Below are 27220 nucleotides of genomic sequence, written 5' to 3'. Positions count from 1 at the left end.
ATATACACTTATTGGATTTTTTTTTTATCAAAGACATGTAGCACAATAAATTCTGACACAAACTTGCATAGAAATGTAATTATATTTGAACAATTTTACCAGAAAAAGTTAAAAATACACTTTTTTTGAGAAAATTGCGGTCTATTTTGATTAATATCAGAAAAACAAAAAATGTCAGCAGCAATCAAATACCACTAAAAGAAAGCTGTATTTGTGAGAAGAAAAGGAGGTAAAATTCATTTGGGTGGTAAGTTGCATGACCGAGCAATAAACCGTTAAAGTTGTGAAGTGCCGATTTGTAAAAAAGGGCTTGGTCACTAGGGGGGTATAAACCTGTGGTCCTTAAGTGGTTAATATGAAAATGTCAACATCACCATAGACTGCAAGTATTGCAATGTATGGTATGAGCAATCCAAATAGCGCATGTTCAAGTCTATGTATATATAAAATATAAACAATAATACATTGATGCCACACTAAAAATGTCAGAACTAATAAAATATGAAAGTATTTATCCACTGACACAACACAAAAAATAATTCTAAATGCTCAAATCACTATTTTTGATGAACAATGTGATAGTCATATGTGTCCCAATATAACCTGCAGTTCACCCTGCAACAAAAAAAGCTTTCAGAAATCTCTGAAGATATATAAAAATTATATACATTTTGAATTGTTGTAATTGTACTAACCCATAGAATAAGGTTGATATGTAATTTTCAGCACACAGTGAACATTGTAAAAACAAACCCCATAAAACAATGGTGGAAATAAAAAATATTCATTGTCCCCCCTCAAAGAACTTTTTTCCAGTTTTTCGGTACGTGATATGGTAAATTAAAAGGTGACATATACAATGAAATGTCCCACAAAAAACAAACCCTTATAACGACTACGTGAACAAAAAAGTAAAAAAGTTATGACTCTTTGTAGTCAGGGTGGATAAACAAAAATGAATGGTAAAAGGCCTTGTCAGGAAGGGGGAAAGCAGTACTCACTAAAATATGATTAGCAACTGTGATTGAACCCAAAACATATATAAATCATGAGTATCTACAGTGAGGAACATAAGTATTTGAACACCCTGCGATTTTGCAAGTTCTCCCACTTAGAAATCATGGAGGGGTCTGAAATTCACATTGTAGGTGCATTCCCACTCAGAGACAGAATAAAAAAAAAAAAAAAAAGGAAATGACATTGTATGATTTTTAAAGAATTTATTTGTCTTGCACTGCTGAACATAAGTATTTGAACACCTGAGAAACAGCAAGAATTCTGCCTCTCAAAGACCTATTACTGTGCCTTTAAAAAGTCCACCTCTACTCCACTCATTAATTTTAGGCTACTTTCACACTCGTGTTTTTGGCGTATCAGTCATGGATCTGCAAAAACTGATCCGTTACAATAATACAACCGCATGCATCCATCATGAACGGATCCGTTTGTATAGCCAAGACATGATGGATGCATGCGGTTGTATTATTGTAACGGATCAGTTTTTGCAGATCCATGACTGATGGAGATGGATCCGTTTTCTATTGTGCCAGATTGTGTCAGAGAAAACAGATCCGTCCCAATTGACTTGCATTGTGTGCCAGGACGGATCCGTTTGGCTCAGTTTCTTCAAGCGGACAGCAGAATGCTGCAGGCAGGGTTTTCGTGTTCGCGTCCAGAGCGGCATGGAGATGGAACGGAGGGAAACTGATGCATTCTGAGCGGATCCTTTTCCATTCAGAATGCATTAGGGCAAAACTGATCCGTTTTGGACCGCTTGTGAGAGCCCGGAACGGATCTCACAAACGGAAAGCCAAACGTGAGTGTGAAAGTAGCCTAACTTAGTAGCACCTGCCTGAGCTCTTTAAAGACAACTGTCCACCCCACAGTTTATCAGATGCCAACTACTACCATGGGCAAGACTAAAGAGCTGTCAAAAGACACCAGAAACAACATTGTGGACCTCCACAAGGCTGGAAAGGGCTACGGGGCAATTACCAAGCAGCTTGGTGAAAATAGATAAACTGTTGGAGCAATTGTTAGAAAATGGAAGAGGCTAAAGACGACTGTCAGTCTCCATCAGTCTGGGGCTCCATGCAAGATCTCACCTCGTGGGGTATCACTGATGATAAGAAAGGTGATGAATCAGCCCAGAACTACAAGGGAAGAGCTGGTCAGTGACATGAAGAGAGCTGGGACCACAGTTTCAAAAGTCACTGTTGGTAGAACATTACGCCGTCATGGTTTAAAATCATGCATTGCACGGAAGGTTCTCCTGCTCAAGTCATCACATGTCCAGGCCCGTCTGAAGTTTGCCAATGACCATCTGGATGATCCAGAGGAGGCATGGGAGAAAGTCATGTGGTCAGATGAGACCAAAGTAGAACTTTTTGGTCTAAAATTCACTTGTCGTGTTTGGAGGAAAAAGAAGGATGAGTTGCATCTGAAGAACACCATCCTTACTGTGAAGCATAGGGGTGGTAACATCATGCTTTGGGGGTGCTTTTCTACGATGGGGATAGGACGACTGCACTGTATTAAGGAGAGGATGAATGGGGCCATTTATTGTGAGGTTTTGAGCAACAACCTCCTTCCGTCAGTCAGAGAATTGAAGATGGGTCGTGGCTGGATCTTCCAACATGACAACAACCCAAAGCACACAGCCAGGATAACTAAAGAGTGGCTCTGTAAGAAGCATATCAAGGTTCTGGAGTGGCCTAGCCAGTCTCCAGACCTAAATCCAATAGAACATCTTTGGAGGGAGCTGAAACTCCGTGTTGCTAAGCGACAGCTCCGAAACCTGACAGATCTAGAGGAGATCTGGGTGGGGGAGTGGGCCAAAATCCCTGTTGCAGTGTGTGCAAACCTGGTCAAGAACTACAGGAAACGTTTGACCTCTATAATTGCAAAGAAAGGCGTCTGTACCAAATATTAACACTGATTTTCTCAGGTGTTCAAATACTTATGTTCAGCAGTGCAAGACAAAAATTCCTGAATTTTTTATTTTTTTATTCAGTCACTCAGAGTGGGAATGCACCTACAATGTGAATTTCAGACCCCTCCATGATTTCTAAGTGGGAGAACTTGCAAAATCGCAGGGTGTTCAAATACTTCTGTTCCTCACTGTATGTAATATACTATACCTACTCTGGAATCTTTCCAAAGTTGGGGGCACCTCTACATTCAGCAGCAAAAATCTTGCAATATTCTCTGGTTGTGTTCTGAATTTTACATTCCTTAAAGATAAAAGTAAACAAAAAGGTAAAGACACATAAAGTCATCAGATAGTATATACTCCTTCACTATATAGCAGAGAGGAACTATATACTGTATATAGGAAGGGCAATGTTGCTCTCATTTACAACATGTATGGCTAGGTTCACATCACTGTTTCTTTTCCGTTCTTCTGATCCATCAGAAGAACAGAAAACAAACAAAAAGAAACAAAAAAAAAAACAAATAATTTATATTGAGCATCCGTTATTCCCAGTTAGCATCCTTTTTAGCCATTTTCATTTGAGATCCATTATTTTTGATGGAAAAAAGGCCTCCATTAAGTTTTTTTTTCTGACAATAATAAAATAATGGATATCAAACAGAAATTTAAAACTGATAAAAAAAAACTAGCATAACTGAGCAGAAAAGATGCTCAAAATAAAGGATCAGTTTTTCCCCCCCATTCTTCTGATGGATTAGAAGAACAGAAAAGGAAATAGTGATGTGAACCTACCCTAAGCCTTTTTAAGTGGCATTGGCCTGATCATCATCTTGGTAGAGCACATTGTGCCTGATTGTTGAATTTAGAGGTCAAATCTGGCCAACTGAAGCCATCTTAAAATGCATGATCATTGTACATTCCTTATGGTATAAACTGACAAATCTGTATAATTATTTTTAATACATTCTAAAAACCAGTCACTGCTAATATTTGGCAGACAAGGTTGAACTTTGCACATTTAAGAAAATTTTGACATAATATTTTAGTCTTTCTGCAGTGTTTTCAGACACTTACCTGAATAGTGATATCATAATTCTTCTCCACTAAGGTGCTTTCATTTTTGGTCCCAAAAGTGATAAGGTTTCGTATTTTGATAAGGCAGGTTTTTCCTGACTCAAAGATTGGTTCCAACCCATAAATCACTTTCACTCTGCAGGACTTTCTCTGAAATCCATTTCCAACATGCGAATCTGCCATAACTATCCTTCCAAAAAACTTGTCTCCCCAGTAGCCTGAGTCAGCTAACCCTTTTGCAAAAACCATTGGTGTCATCTCTATTTCTTCTCCAACTGGGAAAATAAAAGGAAATGTCAAATACAGTGAAGTAGCTAAATAAGTAAATGTGTCCTCACAGGTACTGCTTGCATTACTGTAATCACAGAAACATTGGTAAGATACTGTTCACACTTTCATCAGAGGCTCCATTAGATTCCATGGCTCTTCTTGTCAAAATAATAGACGCCTTGGGGAAAACAGACAGATGCCATTACAAATCAATGGAGTCTATTAGGCGCTTCAGGTGACTGTTTTTTTTTATCTGTCATAGTGGTGTGGCCTTCAGTATAAACAGAAGCCACAATGTAGATCTGTACAAAAGTGTTTTGTATAAAAGTTCAATGTATATCTCAAAGTCAACAATGTTGTACTGGAAACATGTGAATAGTGTGAAAATGTGTGATATTCTTAACAATTAAATAGTGACAGCCATATTAGAATTACTTACAAACCGGATTCCAAAAAAGTTGGGACACTAAACAAATTGTGAATAAAAACTGAATGCAATGATGTTGAGATGGCAAATGTCAATATTTTATTTGTAATAGAACGTAGATGACAGATCAAACGTTTAATCCGAGTAAATGTATAATTTTAAAGGAAAAATACGTTGATTCAAAATTTCACGGTGTCAACAAATCCCCAAAAAATTGGGACAAGTAGCAATAAGAGGCTGGAAAAAGTAAATTTGAGCATAACGAAGAGCTGGAAGACCAATTAACACTAATTAGGTCAATTGGCAACATGATTGGGTATAAAAAGAGCTTCTCAGAGTGGCAGTGTCTCTCAGAAGCCAAGATGGGTAGAGGATCACCAATTCCCACAATGTTGCGCAGAAAGATAGTGGAGCAATATCAGAAAGGTGTTACCCAGCGAAAAATTGCAAAGACTTTGCATCTATCATCATCAACTGTGCATAACATCATCCGAAGATTTAGAGAATCTGGAACAATCTCTGTACGTAAGGGTCAAGGCCGTAAGACCATACTGGATGCCCGTGATCTCCGGGCCCTTAAACGACACAGCATCACAAACAGGAATGCTACTGTAAAGGAAATCACAGAATGGGCTCAGGAATACTTCCAGAAACCATTGTCAGTGAACACAATCCACCGTGCCATCCGCCGTTGCCAGCTGAAACTCTACAGTGCAAAGAAGAAGCCATTTCTAAGCAAGATCCACAAGCTCAGGCGTTTTCACTGGGCCAGGGATCATTTAAAATGGAGTGTGGCAAAATGGAAGACTGTTCTGTGGTCAGACGAGTCACGATTCAAAGTTCTTTTTGGAAATCTGGGACGCCATGTCATCCGGACCAAAGAGGACAAGGACAACCCAAGTTGTTATCAACGCTCAGTTCAGAAGCCTGCATCTCTGATGGTATGGGGTTGCATGAGTGCGTGTGGCATGGGCAGCTTGCATGTCTGGAAAGGCACCATCAATGCAGAAAAATATATTCAGGTTCTAGAACAACATATGCTCCCATCCAGACGTCATCTCTTTCAGGGAAGACCCTGCATTTTTCAACAAGATAATGCCAGACCACATTCTGCATCAATCACAACATCATGGCTGCGTAGGAGAAGGATCCGGGTACTGAAATGGCCAGTCTGCAGTCCAGATCTTTCACCTATAGAGAACATTTGGCGCATCATAAAGAGGAAGGTGCAACAAAGAAGGCCCAAGACGATTGAACAGTTAGAGGCCTGTATTAGACAAGAATGGGAGAGCATTCCTATTTCTAAACTTGAGAAACTGGTCTCCTCGGTCCCCAGACGTCTGTTGAGTGTTGTAAGAAGAAGGGGAGATGCCACACAGTGGTGAAAATGGCCTTGTCCCAACTTTTTTGGGATTTGTTGACACCATGAAATTCTGATTCAACATATTTTTCCCTTTAAAATGGTACATTTTCTCAGTTTAAAATTTTGTTCCGTGATTTATGTTCTATTCTGAATAAAATATTAGAAGTTGGCACCTCCACATCATTGCATTCAGTTTTTATTCACGATTTGTATAGTGTCCCAACTTTTTTGGAATCCGGTTTGTATATTCTCCAGACATATATGGGGTTATTTAAGTCCAGCATTTTAGTCGCCCCTTGTGCTGGCACATGATGTGATAGATATACGTCAAAAAGTGGGGTATATCTAATAATAAATTACTTCCATAATTTCTCTTCCTCCGGCTAAATATTTCAGTCCTTATACATTACCTTCAACTTCCTCTTTAGAAATGAATCCAGACAAAACTAAAATACAAACAAAAATGCAAATAATTTTATTGTACAGTAGTATAAAATATGTTAACATTTTGAAAAAAGAAATTACAGCTGCAAATGATATTGAAAATAGTGTAGAATAGGTAATCAATATTAAAATCCCTGAAAACCCCTTAATAAATAATAAAAATTGAATAAACAATATGTATATAGGGCTACTAGTGTAGTGCCCTGGAGCAGGGGTACTTTGAAGTCTGGACATTTGCCTATTTCCCCTATGCAAACTTATAAGCTTCTTACTTTATTTCACTTGAAAGGGTTAACTTACATTGTTTAATACTGTGTAACTGCATTTTATAATTTTGTGATATATTTCCTGTTCATTTGCACTTTATTTGTGAGGCTGTGTGTAAAGGGTTAATGAATACTGAGAGACTTATGGGACTTTAAATGAGAATCTGGTAATTTTCCACAGCTGCAATAGTGTTTAAAGAAGGTCGTGTTTTGGAGGGAAAATCCAGACTTGTTTATTACCAAAACCAAACAGACTTGTGAATGTCTGGTTTAGCTCTATTATGTCTGAAAATCTGTTTTGGTCTGGAAAAACTGCTGTGTCATTGCCATTGAGTATCATTGAAGCTGTAATGTAAGTCTATGACAGACAGGAATGGTAATTTTGTAACTGTTTGTGCTGAGTTTCTCCACTCTATCCCTCCCCCTAGAATGTTCTAGTTTAGCCAGAAACTGGGCAGTCAGGACAGCAGTCAGAGCCCCTAGTGTTCTGTAGTTAACGAACAGTGCTTGGAAGAGGAGACTCTGCCAGACTATTGAGTGACCAGAAGAAGACGCTGAGACAAGGATACCACAGACCCTGGATCACCAGCATTTGACCAGAATACCAGCCTTCTGACAGAGAGAGGGACAGCTAGCTCAGGCATTTCTTCAGCATTCAACTCTTCTTCTGCCAGGGAGGAGACTGAAGAAGCCAGCCCTATGGCTCGTCTGTATTGTTTTGCACCTGAATTCCTCCAGTAAAGAAGCACCCTGGTTTACTGCAGACCCTGACTCTCCGGACTAATTTCTCATTGGGGTACACCACGCCTTACCATCCCTTCCAGAGAGCAGCAATACGTGGTGACACCTTGACCCAGGGTAACGTTGGGGCCACCCCAAACCTGGCCACTGCACTAGCGATTTCCCCATAAAAAAAAACAAAAAAAAACAAGGGCATGACCTGGCCTCTTGGGCACCCTTGGAAAAAATCCAATAAAACACACAAACAGACAGATAAACACTTCATAATCGGGCAGCGCTGGGTATTTTTTCTAGTAAAATATAACTTGTTGAATTTGAGCAATATGAATGTTTTCAGTTTTACTCTTTATAACAACTTTTTTCAAAAATATGTTAATATGATATGTGTCCACTAGATGTCCCTTCTGCTTCACATTTCCATTCAATATGATAATTGCCGATCTAACACCCCATCTAAAGTGTATTTTATATGGAAGTATCAACTTTTAATCTTCATTCAAGCAGTATAATAAGATAAGGGAGACAAAACAACAATAACAAATTGACTTTGTAACAATGTATTAAATAGGGAAAGTCACAGATTTTCTTTAGTGGTAAAAATAAATGGCTTTAATATCTGGCACTAGAAACAACCTCAACCAGTCACTGATATCAGCTGGGACATATTTTTTTTCCTCAATTCTTCTCTGAGGCGTATTCAGCTGTGCCATGTCTGAGGAGTTTCTTGTATACACAGCATATTTCAAATCCCCCCCTTCCTACAAGTATTGTATTCCATTTACACATGGGACTGTGGATCCTGTGGTTGCACTTGTTTATGGAGTTGTAGATTATATATACTATTTATGACTGAGTCTCTATATATACATGTACTAATAGTCAGGTCCTGGATGTGAGTTGGGTAGAAGTCTACACCCAGTAGACAGTATATGTTGGGATCTGGATAACATACACATTATTAGCCACATTTGCTTAGCATCCAGGGAGGACAGGAAAGGAGGCGGCTGTGTGTGGTGGTGCACTCTATGTAATGTATTGTATTTGTATCTTCTTGTAATGTTTATTGCTTTGTCACCTCTATGTTATGAGTGGTGGTAAGGGTTGTATGTTACTCATGCGGTGTATGATACACAGAATAAATGGGACAGAACACGGAGATAGATATAAATATCCAAATTTCCAATAAGCAAATAACCCCTTTATCAGTATGCATGTATATTTAGATATGTGTTATGCATGGGCAGACTGGGACCTTAAAGTGGCCCTGGAAAAACCTATAAGTGGTCCCATGTTGTAGGCAGGGACAACAGAAGTAGGCCAGGCCAGCAATACTGTAGTGCAGCACAAGATACTGCCCCAGCAGAACCATTAAAAAATACTGCCACCTTCACCACAGTAATTGACTGTATTACCAGGCTGAGGTCAGTGGTACAGGTGAGTTCTGCCAGGTGTATAATTACTTGATGCTCCTAGCATTAATTAATACTTGGAGCATCAGATTATTGTGTACCCGGCCAGCAGCCATGAGAAGGGCTCGGGTGCCCCCCTGGGCATCGGGCCAATCGGAAATTCCCCTGTGGGGACTGTGGCCAATCCGCCCATAGTGTTGTGTTTGGATATGTACATGTATACATTGTGACCTTTATGTGACAATCTTGGTGTACCTTGACCTACACATACATGTACATCATGGAATTCCTTATACCTCATAGGATTGCACAGGCATGGAAGCTGTGAATACAAGTATTCAAACAATGAAATAAATATTAAGGTAATGACCTAGCCTCAGGATGTCATCTTTCAATATCTGCTCAGTGGGGCTCAACTCCTAACACCCCTGCTAATAAGCAGTTTGAAGGGTGCTGCGGGTGGCTGCGTGCTCTATGTCTAAAGACAGTGCTGTTTATTAATAGGTAGCTTTCTGGGTTTGCCTTGCAATCCTTTTTGGCTCACTCAGGGATCCGTAGCTTCTCCTCCTCAGCTGTTTCTTGTCCAGCAATCCCAACCTCCTTATATTCCCATCTCTCACTTCTCTGGTTGCCAGATATAGAGCTTCCTGCCTGGACTTCTATACTGACCCACTGGAGCTGTGTAGTTGTGTTCTCTGGTTGTTGTTCCAGAACATTACCCTCCGGATCCCTGTTGGGCCTTGGTGGTCTGCTGTTGTCGCCCACCTGGGATTATATGTTTGTCTGTATTGTCTGTCCTCTCCTTGGTGTTTTCCTCTTAGTGTCAGTGGTGCGGACTAGTGATCCCACCGCCCCGTTCACTACATAGGGCTCATCTTAGGGAAAGCCAGGGTTTAGGCACGTGATCGGCGTACGGGTGAGGAACCCGTCTAGGGACGTCAGGGCAGTCAGGTGCCAGCCGCAAGGTGAGTCAGGGGTCACCACCTTTCCCTCTCCCTTGGACAGGGCCTTCCCATTTCCCTCCCTTTGCGTGACGCCGGTCATTACAACATGGCTCTGTAGCACACCTATACAGGATTGTAACGGTACCTTTGTTCTTTTCTTTAGACTTGCACCAGCAGGAAAAGCAAAGTTTAATTCATATGCAAATGAGCACTCGCAAGTGCCCAGGGGCGGCGTTCAGTGTGTAGGTGCCCAGGCTGCTCTGCCTTCTTTTCACTTTACTCCTCCCCAGCCTCTGCCTTTGCCCTATCGATGAGGCAAGAGACTTGGAGGGCGGGCAAAGGCAGAGACTGGGGAGGAGTACTATGATGTCATCGGCGCAGGCGCAGTGGAGATGTCTGAGCAGGGAAGCGGTCAGACATTCACTGCGCATGCGCAGAACAGAGACGCGCACGGAGAGGATCGCATTCAGCAGGAGATGGGCGGGCTGGAGGGACGCGCTGGGCGGCGGCAGTTTATGAAGGTAGACGGAGCCTCTAGGTGCTAATGACGCCCCCATAGCACCTAGAGGCTCATTAGCATATAGATATAAGTTGTTATTTTAGCAAAACGGCTGCCCCAAAACCTATCATATTAGGATGGTTTGTTAGAGCAGACACTAGCGGATCGCTAGTGTCTGACACCTAAATATGTGATACGAAGTGATAGAAACCCTTTAAACTTTGTTTTTCCTGCTGGTGCAAGTCTAAAGAAAAGAACAAAGGTACCGTTACAATCCTGTATAGGTGTGCTACAGAGCCATGTAAGCACTGTATATGGCCATATGGAGGTGACAGACTCCCTTTAATAATTCCTATTTTCATTGGAAACTCTTCACTTGTATAACCAAATCTACCATCTCTCTACATATTGCTCTTAGGGGACCAATTAAATTATTGAGACTGAATGGTGAGATCTATGGCAAGTTGTGTTATCCTTTCAGATATAACATCAGACATAATCGAGAGGTTTTGGATTGTGGGAACAGTGTCCTTGTCTAACAACCAATAGCCAGACTAAACTTAAAGAGTCACTGTTCTTTCACACAATTACATTTAATTTAATAGAGAATGGTGTAAATAGCAAATTTCTAAATCACGTCATTTAAAAAATCTGCCTGCAGCCACCTGAAAAAAGCTGTAAAGTCATGGCCACTAGGGGTCTCACTTCCTGAGCCTGATAAAAGAACTGCTTCTGCACTGCTTCTGAAGATAACAGGAATCTCCTGCCTTTCTGGAAGTGTCATCTCCCCCTCCTTATCTGTTCTGCAAGCTTCGGAGCTGAAAACAAACATAGTGGGAAGTAAGGGAAAGCACGTCACAGCAGTACAGTGCTGGCAGATTCCTCAGAAGGGAGACGCCCCCTGCTTCTGAGAGGGAAATAATTAGGGTGAAAAAGCCCAAAAAGGCTTATTCCTTCGGAGTTATTATTGTAAAAAGAAGCACAGCCAATATGCACACTTTTTTGAAGACTCAGGTATGATTTAAGCTTTAGAAAGTTTACTTCACAGCTGCCAATACTTTGTCTTTCTCCACCTTTGTCCTGTTCCTCTCCCTGATGGTTCTTTTTGGCCCTTGCTAGTTATCGCTATGAATATCATCACATCTCAGGGGTAAATGAAATTAAACGGTCCCCTCCAGTGCTATTGGAAGGGATGTCAGGGGACCGCACATTGGGCCAGATTTATCATTCCTCTGACTGCTCACTCCACTTTAACATATGGCTAAAGTCAGTTTTAGCCAAGTCAGATTTATGATCGGCCCTTTAAGACTATAATAAATGTGGTTTGACGGTAGCAGTTTATCCGTCAGTAAGCAGCTTTACAAAAGTCGCACATCTTGATGAAAAAGTCGCACGTTTTTATGAAAAAGTCGCATGTTCTATTAAAAAGTCTCATAAGATAAGCATGGTCCTCGCTGGAGTGAAATTGGGACTTTTTTGCGACTTTTTTGCGACTTTTTTAAAAAGTCGCAATAGTAAATTTGTCTTGCCAATCATTTGCATAAGGCAAAACGCCCATTTTCTCAAAACTGGAGTGCTTAGCGCTTGCCTTCAAAAAGTCGCAAAAAAGTCGCAAAATTTTGATTTGCGCCTTTTTTTGCGACTTTTTGACTCCATAAAAGTGACTTAGCCTAATGATATATCTGGCCCATTGTGTCAGCCCTTTTGCTTTCTCTATTCTCAGAATACAGGCTTTTTTATTCTGTTAATGGAAAATGTCAGTCCCCTGCTGCTGTCCTGCTCTATAGTCATTCCAGTCATATGTATTAGAAATGTCCTTGTTTCCTTATACAAGGTGTATTTCAAGTGGATAGACGGTGGATCTTCAAGAAGTATATTAACACATTTCTGTATTCAATTGATGTAACAAGCAAACAGAACTCACTCTCTGCGCTTAGGAGGCAGTCTGTTGAATCCGATCCATATTCATTCTCTATGGTGCACTGATAGACACCACAGTCCTTCACCGATGCTTGTACAACAGCAAGTGCCACCTGCCCTTCATCTCCAGAACTAGAGAAAAAATTGCGAGATGTAACAAAAGCAAAGTGTGTAACCATGTATATAATGGTGTTAAAATGAATTTCCCTACTTGTCATCCGAAACGGTGTCTGATCTTTCATAAAACATTAAAAGTCGGCAACATGACACGAGGTTATGATCATTCATCGGTGCATTTAATTATCCTGAGGCCTTGTTCACACATCAGTGTTTTGGTCAGTGATTTTCAGCAGTGATTGTGAGCCAAAACCAGGAGTGAAGGCTGCACAGAGATGAGGTATAAGGGAAAGATCTGCACCTGTTCTGTGTTTTACACACGCAACTGGTTTTGGCTCATGATCACTGATTAAAATCACTGATGAAACACTGACATGTGAATCCAGCCGTTTATGCCGTTGTCTATGGCTGCAAATCAAGTAAGGCATCATTCACATTCAGTGTTCAGTCAGTACTTTCCATCAGTGATTTTGAGCCAAAACCTGGTGTGGCTCGAAACAGAACAGGAGCAGATTTTTCCCTTACTGCCTAGTCAGTGTAGGCTTCACAATGGGTTTTGGCTCACAATAACTGATGGAAATCATTGACTGATGTGTGAATAAAGCCTAACTTATACAATGGAAGACAGCCAAAAGAGAAGAAGCAGTACTGTGTTCCACAAGAAAATAAAAGCATGTACAATCCACCAGGACCTGGCTTAATCCTCCAGGACTTTAAGATGAAACTGTAGAAATTCAGCTCTGCAGTAAATATGAAATAGTTAAGTAGTTTTTTCAAAATGTAAAGGCTGTGTACACCGTTGGGGACAATTTAAAAAAAAATATTATTGCAGTGTACTTATTTTGAGCTAAAATGATTTTTTCCAATTGGTCTTTATTAGAAATATGGAATCCATTTTTCTGTACAGAGCTGAGATGCTGTAGTAGCACCCTTTGGAGTTTCATTTTTTTCCGTCAGACCAGGAGCTGACGGACTCCTTATCTCTGTTCTCTGACCTCCGAAACACACTTTATAGCTTAGTCCTTATCTTACTAATAGGAATGTGGCTTAAATAAGTGTTTATGACCTCTTAATTAATTAGAGATAAGGTTTACTAGATGACCTGCACAAAGTGAAAGTAAAAATGACCATTCACACAACTAGACAAACAGTTAACCCTTTGTGACAGAATGGGTCAATATTTTTAATAAATGAGTAAAATGCAATCATAAACAAAAATTGCCTCTGAAGGTGTACATAGCCTTTAAGCATCTGGCCTTTTGAAGCAAAGTTTGCACAACTTTAGCAGATACTTGACCAGATTCATTACTGTACATTGTTGCTGTTGGACATAGTGGACATAGATGCTGACACACCTAGAAGCAGGTATAATTGCTCCTATGGTACAGTGATATATGCTGTTTCCTTTTTGTTGTGATTTGCTTGCCCTGCCCCCTTGTGAATTAGGTAATTGACTATTTATTATTATATCCTATATCCTATATTATGTCCACTAGTAGCAAAAATGCAACAGATTTTTTGTCCGGATTTGCGGTTGGAAAATCCATTGCGTATTACTGCAGCAGCAAAATGGATGGGCTTTTAAGAAGTCACAGCCACTGAATGTGTAAATATGTCCATGCATAAAATACAATGTGGTGTGGATTATAATTTTGCAGCGTCAATTATTTTTGCAGATTTTCTTAATGGATTTCACCTTTTGGAATGCATAAAACATGCCAATCTTGCCACATATTCGCGGTAAAATCCACAAGGGATTTTCTTTCCATCTTGTGTGCACATTTGTTGGTAAAAGTTTATTATATATACCAACTGATGATGCTGTTTATATGGACTTTTCACTTTATTAAGAATGTACAGTTGAACATAGGTGAATAGATTACACATCAGTGGCATCACTAGAGATGACAGGGCCACAAAGCAAATTTTTGGAATCCATATACACTGTATGTCATGTCACTGTATATAATGACATTGTATAACACTGGGGCCCTGACAGTAAAATCTTTCAGTCCTCCTTCTGGGTGGCCCCCTTCTCAGTTGGGGCCCTGTAGCAGCCGTTTCCCTATAGGACACTCCTTTTACACATTGAATGTGTATATACTTACTGGGGTGTGGCCCTTCTATTTTATCTTACAATGGCATACCGATATCGTAGCACCACTGAATAAAATAAGTGTCCACTTCACTAGCTAGCATGTTAGTACTGTAGAGTAACGTTTGTTTCTTTTTTAAGGCTACTTTCACATTTGCGGTAGCCTTTTCTGGTGGGGGAACAGCCTGCCGGATCTGTGCTAATGGTAGCCCACCATGCCGCCGGAAGTCCGCTCCTACCCCATTCACTATAATGGGGGCGGGCCAGAGGTCCGGCTGCAGTTCGGCAAACAAGCCAAGAAGCGACCAGACAAAAACCTCTGCGTGCTGTAGTTTTTATCCGGCCGCCTTTCAGCATGTTTGCCATGCTGCGGCCGGCATTATAGTGAATGGGGCCGGAGCGGACTTCCGGCGGCATGGTGGGCTAGCATTAGCACGGATCTGGCAAGCTGTTCCCCCACCGGAACAGCCTGCCGGACCCTGCTGCCGCAAGTGTGAAAGTAGTCTTAATATAGATAATATTTGATAAAAGTGTAATAAGGGAACCTGAGTACTCACATCACACTCATTTAAGGAACAAAGTTCTCCAACTCCTCTGTCACTCGTGATAAAGAAACTTCCTCGTTAACTATTGTAAATGGGTGAATCACCTTTAACAGCAATTTATGGCAACAAAACTATTTCCAGTTATTAAATATTAGATTTCTATGTGTCTCTTACAGAGGTTAACTCATGAAAGATACTGGTTATAATTAAAATCCATAATTCTAAACAGTTTTAAATTTACACTTAAAAAATGCTTATATCCCAGATATTTTTGGAATATTGTTACTACTATGCAGCTGAACAGGAAAAGAAGTGTACACATCCGGTTGGGAATCGAGCAGAAGAGCTTGCAGCCTGTGTGAGTGCAGCAGGGGCTGAGGAATCGGTGTAGCAAGGCACAAGTAAGTATTAGCAAAAGCTTCTTTCTTCCACAGGTCCGTGGAATGCTGCTATTTTTCATAATGCCAAAAGAACCCCTTTAATGGAGAGCCTGTTCGAGCATGCACCATACCACTCCATTTGTTCTCTATGGGACTGCCAGAAAAAGGCAAGTGCTTGAAGGGGTTTTCAGAGATATTTTTATTGATGAGCTATCCTCAGGATAGGTCATCGATATCAGATAGGTGGGGTCTGACACCAGGTACCCCCGATCATCTAGTAAAAAAGAAGGCCGCACTGTGCCAGCACAGCCTTCTCTTCATTTTTTACCTGCTCACCATCGACATCACAGCAGTGAGCAGTGTAATTACACCTAAGCCGTTCCATTCACTTTAATGGGACAGCTCGTTCCTATACAATTGTATAGGAAGGAGCCGTCCAATAGAAGTGGATGGGATAGCTTCTTGTAATTACACCTTCTCACTGCTGTTGCAACAGTGAGCAGGTAAACAATGAGAAGGCTGTGCTGGCACAGTGCGTCCTTCTTTTTTACTGGATGATCGGCGAGGGTGCTCCCTCTTAGTAGTTAGGTCCAGATATGTGCCCCTCACAGTAGTTATTCCCAGATATGTGCCCCCTCACAGTAGTTATGTCCAGCTGTATCCCCTGGCAGTACTATGCCCAGTAAAGTGCCCCTGGCAGTAATATGCCCAGTAAAGTGCCCCCTGACAGTAATATGCCCAGTAAAGTGCCCCCGACAGTAATATGCCCAGTAAAGTGCCCCCTGACAGTAATATGCCCAGTAAAGTGTCCCCTTCACAGGCAGTAAAAATAATAAACTCCACATACTCACCTCATTTCCCAGCAGCAGGGACGGATGGCTCTCTACTTCATTATTGGGAGCAGCTGCCAGAAAGCGGGACATACCTCCCCTGTACCGGGGACCGTGAGTCATTGAAATCCGGGACTGTCCCGCCGGATCCAGGAAGGTTTGGAGGTATGATATTGATGACCTATCCTGAGGATAGCTCATCAATAAAAATATCTTGGAAAACCCCTTTAATGTAAAAAAAAACATATCCGAAAAAATTGGGAGTAATGGAAAAGCTTTTTTTAAGCTAAATCTCACTGTATACAGAACAGTACACACTGGAGTAGATTTATCAAAACTGTTTTAAAGGAAAACTATCTTAGTTTCCCATAGCAACCAATTAGCTTCTACCTTTCATTTTTCAGAGCTCCTTTGGGCAAAAAAGACAGTTTTTTCTTTACACCACTTTGATAAATCACCCCTACTGAGTGCAGTGAATACCATGAAACATGCCATGACTAATGGAAATTTTTAAATAGGTGTGAAAAGGTTGTTATTCAAATGTACACTTAGACAATGTCATTTCTAAGGATCTGGAACTCCACTGAACCGCGGTTGAGAGACTTTAGGGGTCTTTAATAACCATATATACTCCACTTTTGTGGCCTATATGACTTCTCCGCTCTCACGCCAGGTCTAAAAAAGTGGGAGTGGTGTAGGCTGTGAAGGTGACGAGACAGCAGGACCGTCTCATTCATCATTTTCTACTCTTGGTTTAGGCGTAGAAAATGGTCTAAATGTAATACAGCTAGGAAGTTGTTTTACATTTAGAATCAGTGCTGGATGCGCCAAAGTTATGAAGAGGCCGGCTCCTCTACATAACTTTGTCGATCCACCGCCAGCTATGGGGCCTATTAAGACCAGCCTCTAAAACGCCAGTCCTAATAAATGTGCCCATTTATCTCCAAATGGAGAACAGTGGGGAATCTTTCCAAGAGAATTCAGCTTTTTAATATAATTCCAAAGGTTCAGTGACAAATCGTTCAGGAAGAGCAACTAAAGAACTGTAGACCATACTACCGCCAGCTATCATTCATGTTCATGACTCCAGAACAAGTAAGTGACTTGCATAGTAGTGTGGACAGGTGGAACAACGGTTGTCTAAGATTAACATTAATGCCCATCTCAAATTTGCAAAAAACAAACAAACACCTGGATGATCCCCAAGCAGTATTTAGTGTTTAGTGCATGTCCTATGAGCACCAGCATAACAGAAGGAGGATATGCCAAAGGGAGGGGGATGTGACTGGAAAAGGACACCAAGGATCTGGGAAATCTTGAGTCTTAGGGCTAATGCACACGGCCGTTGTGCGGCTGTTCCGTGCATTGGGGACCGCAATTTGTGGTCCCCAATGCCCGTGTAACATCCGTGCAGCGGCCGGGACGGATCAAGACCAATTCAGCTTGAATGGGTCTGTGATCCATCCGCACCGTAAAAAAATAGAACATGTTCTATTTTTTTGCGGTGTGGAGGCATGGACAGAAACACCGCAAGTGAATGAGTCCGCATTCGCGATGCGGGGTGCACACGGCCGGTGCCTGTGTATTGCGGACCCGCTGTATGCGGGCCGCAATGCGGCCGGGCAACGGCCGTGTACATGAGCCCTTAGGCTACTTTCACACTTGCGGCAGAGTGATCCGGCAAGCAGTTCCGTTGCCGGAACTGCTTGCTGGATCCGGCAATCTGCATGCAACGGACAGCATTTGTAGACGGATCCAGATGCGGATCCGTCTTACAAATGCATAGCAAGAACGGATCCGTCTCTCCGGATGTCACCTGGAGAAACGGATCTGTTATATATAACGGATCCGGCACTAATACATTTCAATGTAAATTAATGCCGGATCCGGCATTCCGGCAATTGATCCGGAATTTTGGATGGAGAGAATACCGCAGCATGCTGCGGTATTTTCTCCGTCCAAAGCGCCGTTCAGTGACTGGACTGAAGACATCCTGATGCATCCTGAACAGATTTCTCTCCATTCAGAATGCATGTGGATAAAACTGATCAGTTCTTTTCTGGTATTGAGCCCCTATGACGGAACTCAGTGCCGGAAAAGAAAAACACTAGTGTGAAAGTACCCTTACTTGGAACGTTTTAGTAAGAACCATCTAATAGATAATCTCATATGTGCAGGCTGTTTAATGGCATCTAATTAAGAATGTTTCTATGTTTTTCTTGTTACATTGGAGGAGATTTATGAAATGGTCTAAAAGAAAAAATGGACTTTATTGTCAATAGTAGCAAATCACAGCACTGCTTTCATTTCATATAGTGCCTTTGAAAATTGGTGTCTAGTTGTCTATGCAGTAACTGGTTGCTATGGCTAGTTTATACATAGTTTTAATACATTTGCCCCGTTACGTATGCTTTTGTGATGTTTTGTGCGTGGAATCATGTACAGGTCATACATTTATACAGTGCCATGGAAGGTAATGATGCTATATAAAAGACAAGACGATAATCATTACCTTCTTTTTACTTTTGCCATTTGAATTTCATCTTTGTACCAGGTTATAGTTGAGTCACTTAAAATATTGAAGAACTGGCACCAGAGTTTTAAATTTCCAGAGGCATCGGAAAATTGTTCTGCCCGAATCTTCCGAATCACCTGTGGAGCTTAAAGAAAAAGGTTAAGAAGTTTATAGGACTTTGTTTTAAAGGGGTTGTCCGGGATTGGGGACATGGGTGTACATGTACAATGGTCCCCTAAATATTACATTCATGCCTGTCCTTCCCTTACCAGACATTTCTGATGGCCCTTTTTCACTTTCATCCGGAAGTGCAGTTTCTATCACAGTCAGTGACGTACCGGGTCCCTTTCTGCATAGTGAAGCCTCTTCTTCAGCTTCGCAAGGAGCCTGGTGACGTCACAGTCAGCCTCTAATTACTCCAAGCGCATGGAGGGGCAGTAACTAGGCGCAACAGATCGCGCTAAGCCACGCCCCTCATCATGCCAAGCCACACCCCTCACCGGGCAGGGCGCATTCTTAGCAAGGAAGGAGGCGTTTAGGGGCGTGACTAAGGCGGAGGAATAGTTGCGGCAGGATGAATTAGGGGGGATGGCTGCACGGAGGAGCAGGCACACACTCGAAACAACGCGATGCTGCGCTGCGCTGGGACCCAGAAAGCATCGAGGCAGGAAGTTACCGCACAAAAACAGAGAGGTAAACAATCAGTGGGGGACTATAGGAGCCCTGCTGAAGTGTAAAAATACCTAAAAACATCTGGGGGGACCTTTAAACCGCTATTAATAGTGATTTAACTGGTTTTAAAAAAAAATCTTGATCCCGGACAACCCCTTTAAGTAACACAATTATAAGTATAGTTATAAAGGTTTAGGGGTCCCCAGGTTAGGTCATCAATATCAGATCCTGTCAAATCATGGCACTCAAAAAAAGATTTTTTGAAATGAAGGGATAAGTTATTCCATCATTAGGGTGCACCTCAATTGCGGCCAACGTTTTGGTCCATTCTGGACCTTGTTCACGGCCGATGTAGTTAGAGAAGACCAGAGTGCAGGATTGGAATGTGAATAAAAGTGGTTTTCACCCCCATCACCGAGCACCACATTACAAATACCCAGGTGGATTGCCAACACATTCCTTTACTACTATCAAATATCAGATCGATGGGGATCTGACGCTGGCCACACATAGTGATCGGCTGTTTTGGGCAGTTGCTGACACCAGAAAATATACAGTGGATGGAGCTGGAAGCAGAATGTATGTGTATCCCTTTGTTCTTATGAGTGATAACCCGTAGATGAGTTGTCCATGCATGGTAGAAATGTATCCTACAGCTATATCATGTCTATGCCTATCTTTACACAACTACAGGACATTTACAGAATGAGACATAGTTTTATAACATGCAGGTCATAATTTCCTATTGCTTTATTTGCACTTTTTTAGACGATGTATTTGCTTCTTTTGATTTGATTTCTTTATAAACCTTTTCTGCACTGAATTTAGTTCCTGAAAATTTTGACCCGGACTATGGGGCATTGCCTCCGACTGGAGGAAAAAGCATCAAAGCTTCTTTACTGTAAGAATATGAATGTGTGGAATAGACTTCCTCAGGACATGGTCACAGCAGGAACAGTGGACAGTTCTAAAAAGGGTTTAGATGTCCTAAGGAAGGGATGGCCAACCTGCGGCTCTCCAGCTGTTGCAAAACTACAACTCCTAGCATGCCCAGACAGCCTACAACTATCAGACTACAGCAGGGCATGGTGGGAATTGTAGTTTTACAACAGCTGGAGAGCCACAGGTTGGCCAGCCCTGTCCTAAGGCATGCATCCTTGGCATCCTAAAACAAGATGGATGGACACACTATAGCAAAATTTTACTTAGGGAGACTCTATTCCTGGCCAGGAAAGTTATAGCTCTCAAGTGGATGGCAGATGATTTGCCCACAGTAGGTCTTTGGAAAAGGCTAGTGAATAAGCTGATCCAATTGGAAAATGTGCTGCTTATACATAGGAAATGCCCTCAAAAGTTCTTGAAAGTATGGGGCCCATGGTGTGACTCACCGCTGACCATATCCAATAACGCAACTACACCAACAAACTCACCTATGTAAAGTGAAATAACACAATAGTCACTTTGTCATTTTTTCCTTCTGTTTTTTTATTGATGTGCATGATTCTCAATATATCTGTCTGGGATTTGTTTGCTACTATATTGTAACTGGAATAACCCATAACTTTGTCCTATGTGATCTAAATGTATGACTATTTGATACTGCCTATGACATGACCTGCCATGTTACTCTTCAATAAAACAAGTAAAAAAAAAAAGGGTTTAGATGAATTCTTAAAAGTAAGTTTCACTTCCTTCTGGGATTCACGTCCCCACCTATCCCTTGGTTGAACTTGACTGACTTAGGTCTTTTTTCAACTTTATTAACTACAGTATGTAACTATGTATAATAGACAGGTAATACATTACATTGAGAGAATGTCCTATATTAAGTAGTGTGACACAAAAAGTGCACAAGGGCAGTAAATCAACTCAATGGGCCAGATTTATCATTAGCTAAAGTCAGAATAATGGAGTGAAAAAGTTGCAAATTTTTGCGCAATCGCTAAAACTGCGCAAAAATTTGAGGCTTTTTTCTGCTCTGCACTATGCTCGCCAGTTTTCTGAAAGTGGGCGTGTTTTCTTATGTAAATGAATCTCTAGACAGATTTACTATTGCGACTATTTTAAAAAGTCGCTTATCTTATGAGACTTTTTAATAGAACATGCAACTTTTTCGTAAAGACGTGCGACTTTGTAAAGCTGCTTACTGACGGATAAACTGCTATTGTCAAACCACATTTATTACAGTCTTAAAGGGCCGGTCATAAATCTGACTTGGCTAAAACTGACTTTAGCCATATGTGAAAGTGGAGTGAGCTGTCAGAGTAATGATAAATCTAGCCCAATGTATTTACGTCATTTGTCTACTTCTCTTATTTCATCAGGTGACCACTTCCCTTATTACTACTCTTAATACTTCTAAAGCAAACACATAAGCCTCACAAGCAATAGGTTATATTGACATTAGTAACCCCCCACCTGTCTTCCTTCCTCGTTTCACATTTTCAGACCTATTTGTACAGATTAACAGTAAGGAATACTAGTTAATCCTTATTAATGGTACACACTCAGATTGGGTCACTGTCACTAGTGGGGTACCTCAGGGGTCAGTATTGGGCCCTATTCTCTTCAATATATTTATTAATGATCTTATAGAAGGCTTGCACAGTAAAATATATTTTTTTGCAGATGACACTAAACTGTGTAAAGTAATTAACACTCAAGAGGACAGTATACTACTACAGATGGATCTAGATAGATTGGAGGCTTGGGCAGAGAACTGACAAATGTAAAGTTATGCACATGGGAAGGAATAATGCAAGTCACCCATACATACTAAATGGTAAAACACTGGGTAACACTGACATGGAAAAGGACCTAGGAATTTTAAACTGTAGAAACCAGTGTCAGGCAGCTCCTGCCAAGGCCAATAAGATAATGGGTTGCATCAAAAGGGGCATAGATGCCCATGATGAGAACATAGTCCTACCACTTTACAAATCACTAGTCAGACCACACATGGAGTACTGTGTACAGTTCTGGGCTCCTGTGAACAAGGCAGACATAGCAGAGCTGGAGAAGGTTCAGAGGAGGGCAACTAAAGTAATAACTGGAATGGGGGGACTACAGTACCCTGAAAGATTATCAAAATTAGTGTTATTCACTTGAGAAAAAAGACGACTGAGGGGAGATCCAACAACTATGTATAAATACAGTACAGACCAAAAGTTTGGACACACCTTCTCATTCAAAGAGTTTTCTTTATTTTCATGACCATGAAAATTGTAGATTCTCACTGAAGGCATCAAAACTATGAATTAACACATGTGGAATTATATACATAACAAACAAGTGTGAAACAACTGAAAATATGTCATATTCTAGGTTCTTCAAAGTAGCCACCTTTTGCTTTGATTACTGCTTTGCACACTCTTGGCATTCTCTTGATGAGCTTCAAGAGGTAGTCCCCTGAAATGATTTTCACTTCACAGGTGTGCCCTGTCAGGTTTAATAAGTGGGATTTCTTGCCTTATAAATGGGGTTGGGACCATGAGTTGCATTGAGGAGAAGTCAGGTGGATACACAGCTGATAGTCCTACTGAATAGACTGTTAGAATTTGTATTATGGCAAGAAAAAAGCAGCTTAGTAAAGAAAAACGAGTGGCCATCATTACTTTAAGAAATGAAGGTCAGTCAGTCAGCCGAAAAATTGGGAAAACGTTGAAAGTAAGGGCTATTTGACCATGAAGGAGAGTGATGGGGTGCTGCGCCAGATGAAGTGGCCTCCACAGTCACCGGACCTGAACCCAATCGAGATGGTTTGGGGTGAGCTGGACCGCAGAGTGAAGGCAAAAGGGCCAACAAGTGCTAAGCATCTCTGGGAACTCCTTCAAGACTGTTGGAAGACCATTTCAGGGGACTACCTCTTGAAGCTCATCAAGAGAATGCCAAGAGTGTGCAAAGCAGTAATCAAAGCAAAAGGTGGCTACTTTGAAGAACCTAGAATATGACATATTTTCAGTTGTTTCACACTTGTTTGTTATGTATATAATTCAACATGTGTTAATTCATAGTTTTGATCCCTTCATAGTCATGAAAATAAAGAAAACTCTTTGAATGAGAAGGTGTGCCCAAACTTTTGGTCTGTACTGTACACTGCGTGCAGAATTATTAGGCAAATGAGTATTTTGACCACATCATCCTCTTTATGCATGTTGTCTTACTCCAAGCTGTATAGGCTCGAAAGCCTACTACCAATTAAGCATATTAGGTGATGTGCATCTCTGTAATGAGAAGGGGTGTGGTCTAATGACATCAACACCCTATATCAGGTGTGCATAATTATTAGGCAACTTCCTTTCCTTTGGCAAAATGGGTCAAAAGAAGGACTTGACAGGCTCAGAAAAGTCAAAAATAGTGAGATATCTTGCAGAGGGATGCAGCACTCTTAAAATTGCAAAGCTTCTGAAGCGTGATCATCGAACAATCAAGCGTTTCATTCAAAATAGTCGTCAGGGTCGCAAGAAGCGTGTGGAAAAACCAAGGCGCAAAATAACTGCCCATGAACTGAGAAAAGTCAAGCGTGCAGCTGCCAAGATGCCACTTGCCACCAGTTTGGCCATATTTCAGAGCTGCAACATCACTGGAGTGCCCAAAAGCACAAGGTGTGCAATACTCAGAGACATGGCCAAGGTAAGAAAGGCTGAAAGACGACCACCACTGAACAAGACACACAGGCTGAAACGTCAAGACTGGGGCAAGAAATATCTCAAGACTGATTTTTCTAAGGTTTTATGGACTGATGAAATGAGAGTGAGTCTTGATGGGCCAGATGGATGGGCCCGTGGCTGGATTGGTAAAGGGCAGAGAGCTCCAGTCCGACTCAGACGACAGCAAGGTGGAAGTGGAGTACTGGTTTGGGCTGGTATCATCAAAGATGAGCTTGTGGGGCCTTTTCGGGTTGAGGATGGAGTCAAGCTCAACTCCCAGTCCTACTGCCAGTTTCTGGAAGACACCTTCTTCAAGCAGTGGTACAGGAAGAAGTCTGCATCCTTCAAGAAAAACATGATTTTCATGCAGGACAATGCTCCATCACACGCGTCCAAGTACTCCACAGCGTGGCTGGCAAGAAAGGGTATAAAAGAAGAAAATCTAATGATATGGCCTCCTTGTTCACCTGATCTGAACCCCATTGAGAACCTGTGGTCCATCATCAAATGTGAGATTTACAAGGAGGGAAAACAGTACACCTCTCTGAACAGTGTCTGGGAGGCTGTGGTTGCTGCTGCACGCAATGTTGATGGTAAACAGATCAAAACACTGACAGAATCCATGGATGGCAGGCTTTTGAGTGTCCTTGCAAAGAAAGGTGGCTATATTGGTCACTGATTTGTTTTTGTTTTGTTTTTGAATGTCAGAAATGTATATTTGTGAATGTTGAGATGTTATATTGGTTTCACTGGTAAAAATAAATAATTGAAATGGGTATATATTTGTTTTTTGTTAAGTTGCCTAATAATTATGCACAGTAATAGTCACCTGCACACACAGATATCCCCCTAAAATAGCTAAAACTAAAAACAAACTAAAAACTACTTCCAAAAATATTCAGCTTTGATATTAATGAGTTTTTTGGGTTCATTGAGAACATGGTTCTTGTTCAATAATAAAATTAATCCTCAAAAATACAATTTGCCTAATAATTCTGCACTCCCTGTATATCAGGGGTCAGTACAGAGATCTCTCCCATCATCTATTTATCCCCAGGACTGTGACTGTGATGAGGGGACATCCTCTGCGTCTGGAGGAAAGAAGGTTTGTACACAAACATAGAAGAGGATTCTTTACGGTAAGAGCAGTGAGACTATGGAACTCTCTGCCTGAGGAGGTGGTGATGGTGAGTACAATAAAGGAATTCAAGAGGAGCCTGGATGTATTTCTGGAGTGTAATAATATTACAGGTTATAGCTACTAGAGAGGGGTCGTTGATCCAGGGATTAATTCTGATTGCCTGATTGGAGTCGGGAAGGAATTATTTGTCTTTTTTCGGCCTTATAAACTATGTTACTATGTTAGAAAATTTGTAACAAATAAAAGCGATCACAAAAGCCAGCCATAAACATTAGATTCCAAGTGACATGTATTCACAACATAAAATACCTATTACATGAATAACTTAAAGGGGTTTTCTGAGATTTAAATAATGATAACTTATCCTCATAATAGGTCATCATTATCTGATCAACACCCAGGACCACCACCTATCAGCTGTTTGAGAAGGCTGCGGTGCTACTGTGCTTTTCTTAGGCCAGTGATGACACATTCATCAGTCACCTGGCCTGGGCGCAGCTCAGCCCAACAGAAGTGAATGGGGCTGAGCACGATACCAAGCACGGGCTCTATCAAATGTACGGTGCTGTGCTTGGTAAGCTGCGAGAAGGCAGCGGCACTCACAGGAGTGCTGGTTCCTTGTCAAACAGCTGATCGGCTGGGGTCCCTGGTGTCGAACCCCCACTGATCAAATACTGATGACCTATCATGAGGATAGGTCATCAGTATTAAAATCTCCCAAAACCCTCTTAAGTTTGGTCATGTTCCACACTGACTTAAAGTGAAGGTGATATCTGCTACCCTATCTGAGAGCATTACATGTTAGAAAGAAGCTCATTAATGTAATGATCTATACCAGGGATGCTCAACCTGTGCCCCTTCAACTGTTATAAAACTACAACTCCCACAATGCCCTGCTGTAGACTGACTGCTGTAGGCTGTCCAGGCATGCTGGGAGTTGTAGTTTTGCAACATCTGGAGGGGCATCCCTGGTCTATACAGGGCCTTGAAAAATTATTCATACCCCTTGAACTTTTCCACATTTCTTCACGTTGCACCCACAATCTTAAATATATTTTATTGGGATTTTGATGTGATAGACCAACAAAAGTAGCAAGTACCATATTTTTTCACTTTATAAGATACACTTTTTCCCCCCAGAAAGGGGGAAAATGGCCGTGTGTCTTATAAAGTAAATACTAGTGGGCGTTTCCAGTATGGATTAGGTGCGGGGAGTGAAGCGCTGTGAGCGCTTCCTGTATTCACCCTCCCTGGTCTTCTCCGGGCCGCGCTGCACTGCATGTCCCTGAGTACATACAGCATCAGGACATAATGCATGCACTATGACCCGACACTGCACGCAGTGGGATGACAGTGCAGCCGGGCCTGGAGAAGACAAGGGAGCACGACTTCTGCAGAGAATGCTGGACCTGAAAAGAAACCGCTGGACCTGAAGAGAAACGGCAGAGCAGGAGAGGTAAGTGAAGTTATTTATTTTAAAAGTCTGATCTGAGGTCTGATGGGGGTCTAACATGGAGGTCTGATAGGGGTCTGGCATGGAAGTCTGATCTGAGGTCTGATGGGGTTTTGACATAGAGGTCTGATGGGGGTCTGACATGGAGGTCTGATGGGAGTTTGGTATGGAAGTCTGATCTGAGGTCTGATGGGGGTCTGGCATTGAGGGTTGATGGGGGTCTGATGTGAGGTCCTGATATGGGGGTCTGATGTGAGATCTTGATATGGGGGTCTGATGTTAGGTCCTGATATGGGGGTCTGATGTGAGGTCCTGATATGGGGGTCTGATGTGAGGTCCTGATATGGGGGTCTGATGTGAGGTCCTGATATGGGGGTCTGATGTGAGGTCTTGATATGGGGGTCTGATGTGAGGTCCTGATATGGGGGTCTGATATGAAGTCCTAATGTGTGGGTCTGAACTGAATTCCTGATATGGGGGTCTGATGTGAGATCCTGATTTGGGTGTCTGATCTGAGGATCTGATGTGGGG

General features: G+C 41.6%; 1 protein-coding gene across 3 annotated transcripts in view; it reads right to left on the bottom strand.

Annotated features, from left to right (window-relative positions):
• Positions 1-27220, bottom strand: part of ALPK3 (alpha kinase 3) — a 153662-nt gene that overhangs the window by 35859 nt on the left and 90583 nt on the right. For all 3 annotated transcript variants that reach the window (XR_005775560.1, XM_040413630.1, XM_040413631.1), the window contains 5 exons: positions 18772-18919; positions 12297-12424; positions 6480-6515; positions 4010-4284; positions 3145-3233 (listed from right to left, as the gene is read on the bottom strand). Coding sequence is in view for 2 of the 3 variants with exons in the window: in XM_040413630.1 (XP_040269564.1) it covers positions 3145-3233; positions 4010-4284; positions 6480-6515; positions 12297-12424; positions 18772-18919 (676 nt within the window). In the remaining variant the exon portion in view is untranslated. The remainder of the gene's footprint in view (positions 1-3144; positions 3234-4009; positions 4285-6479; positions 6516-12296; positions 12425-18771; positions 18920-27220) is intronic.

Source organism: Bufo bufo, chromosome 1 (genome assembly GCF_905171765.1).
Source record: "Bufo bufo chromosome 1, aBufBuf1.1, whole genome shotgun sequence".
Classification (NCBI taxonomy): Eukaryota; Metazoa; Chordata; class Amphibia; order Anura; family Bufonidae; genus Bufo; species Bufo bufo.
The sequence above is the reverse complement of the archived record's forward strand: the minus strand, read 5'-3'. Positions and strand labels throughout refer to the sequence as shown.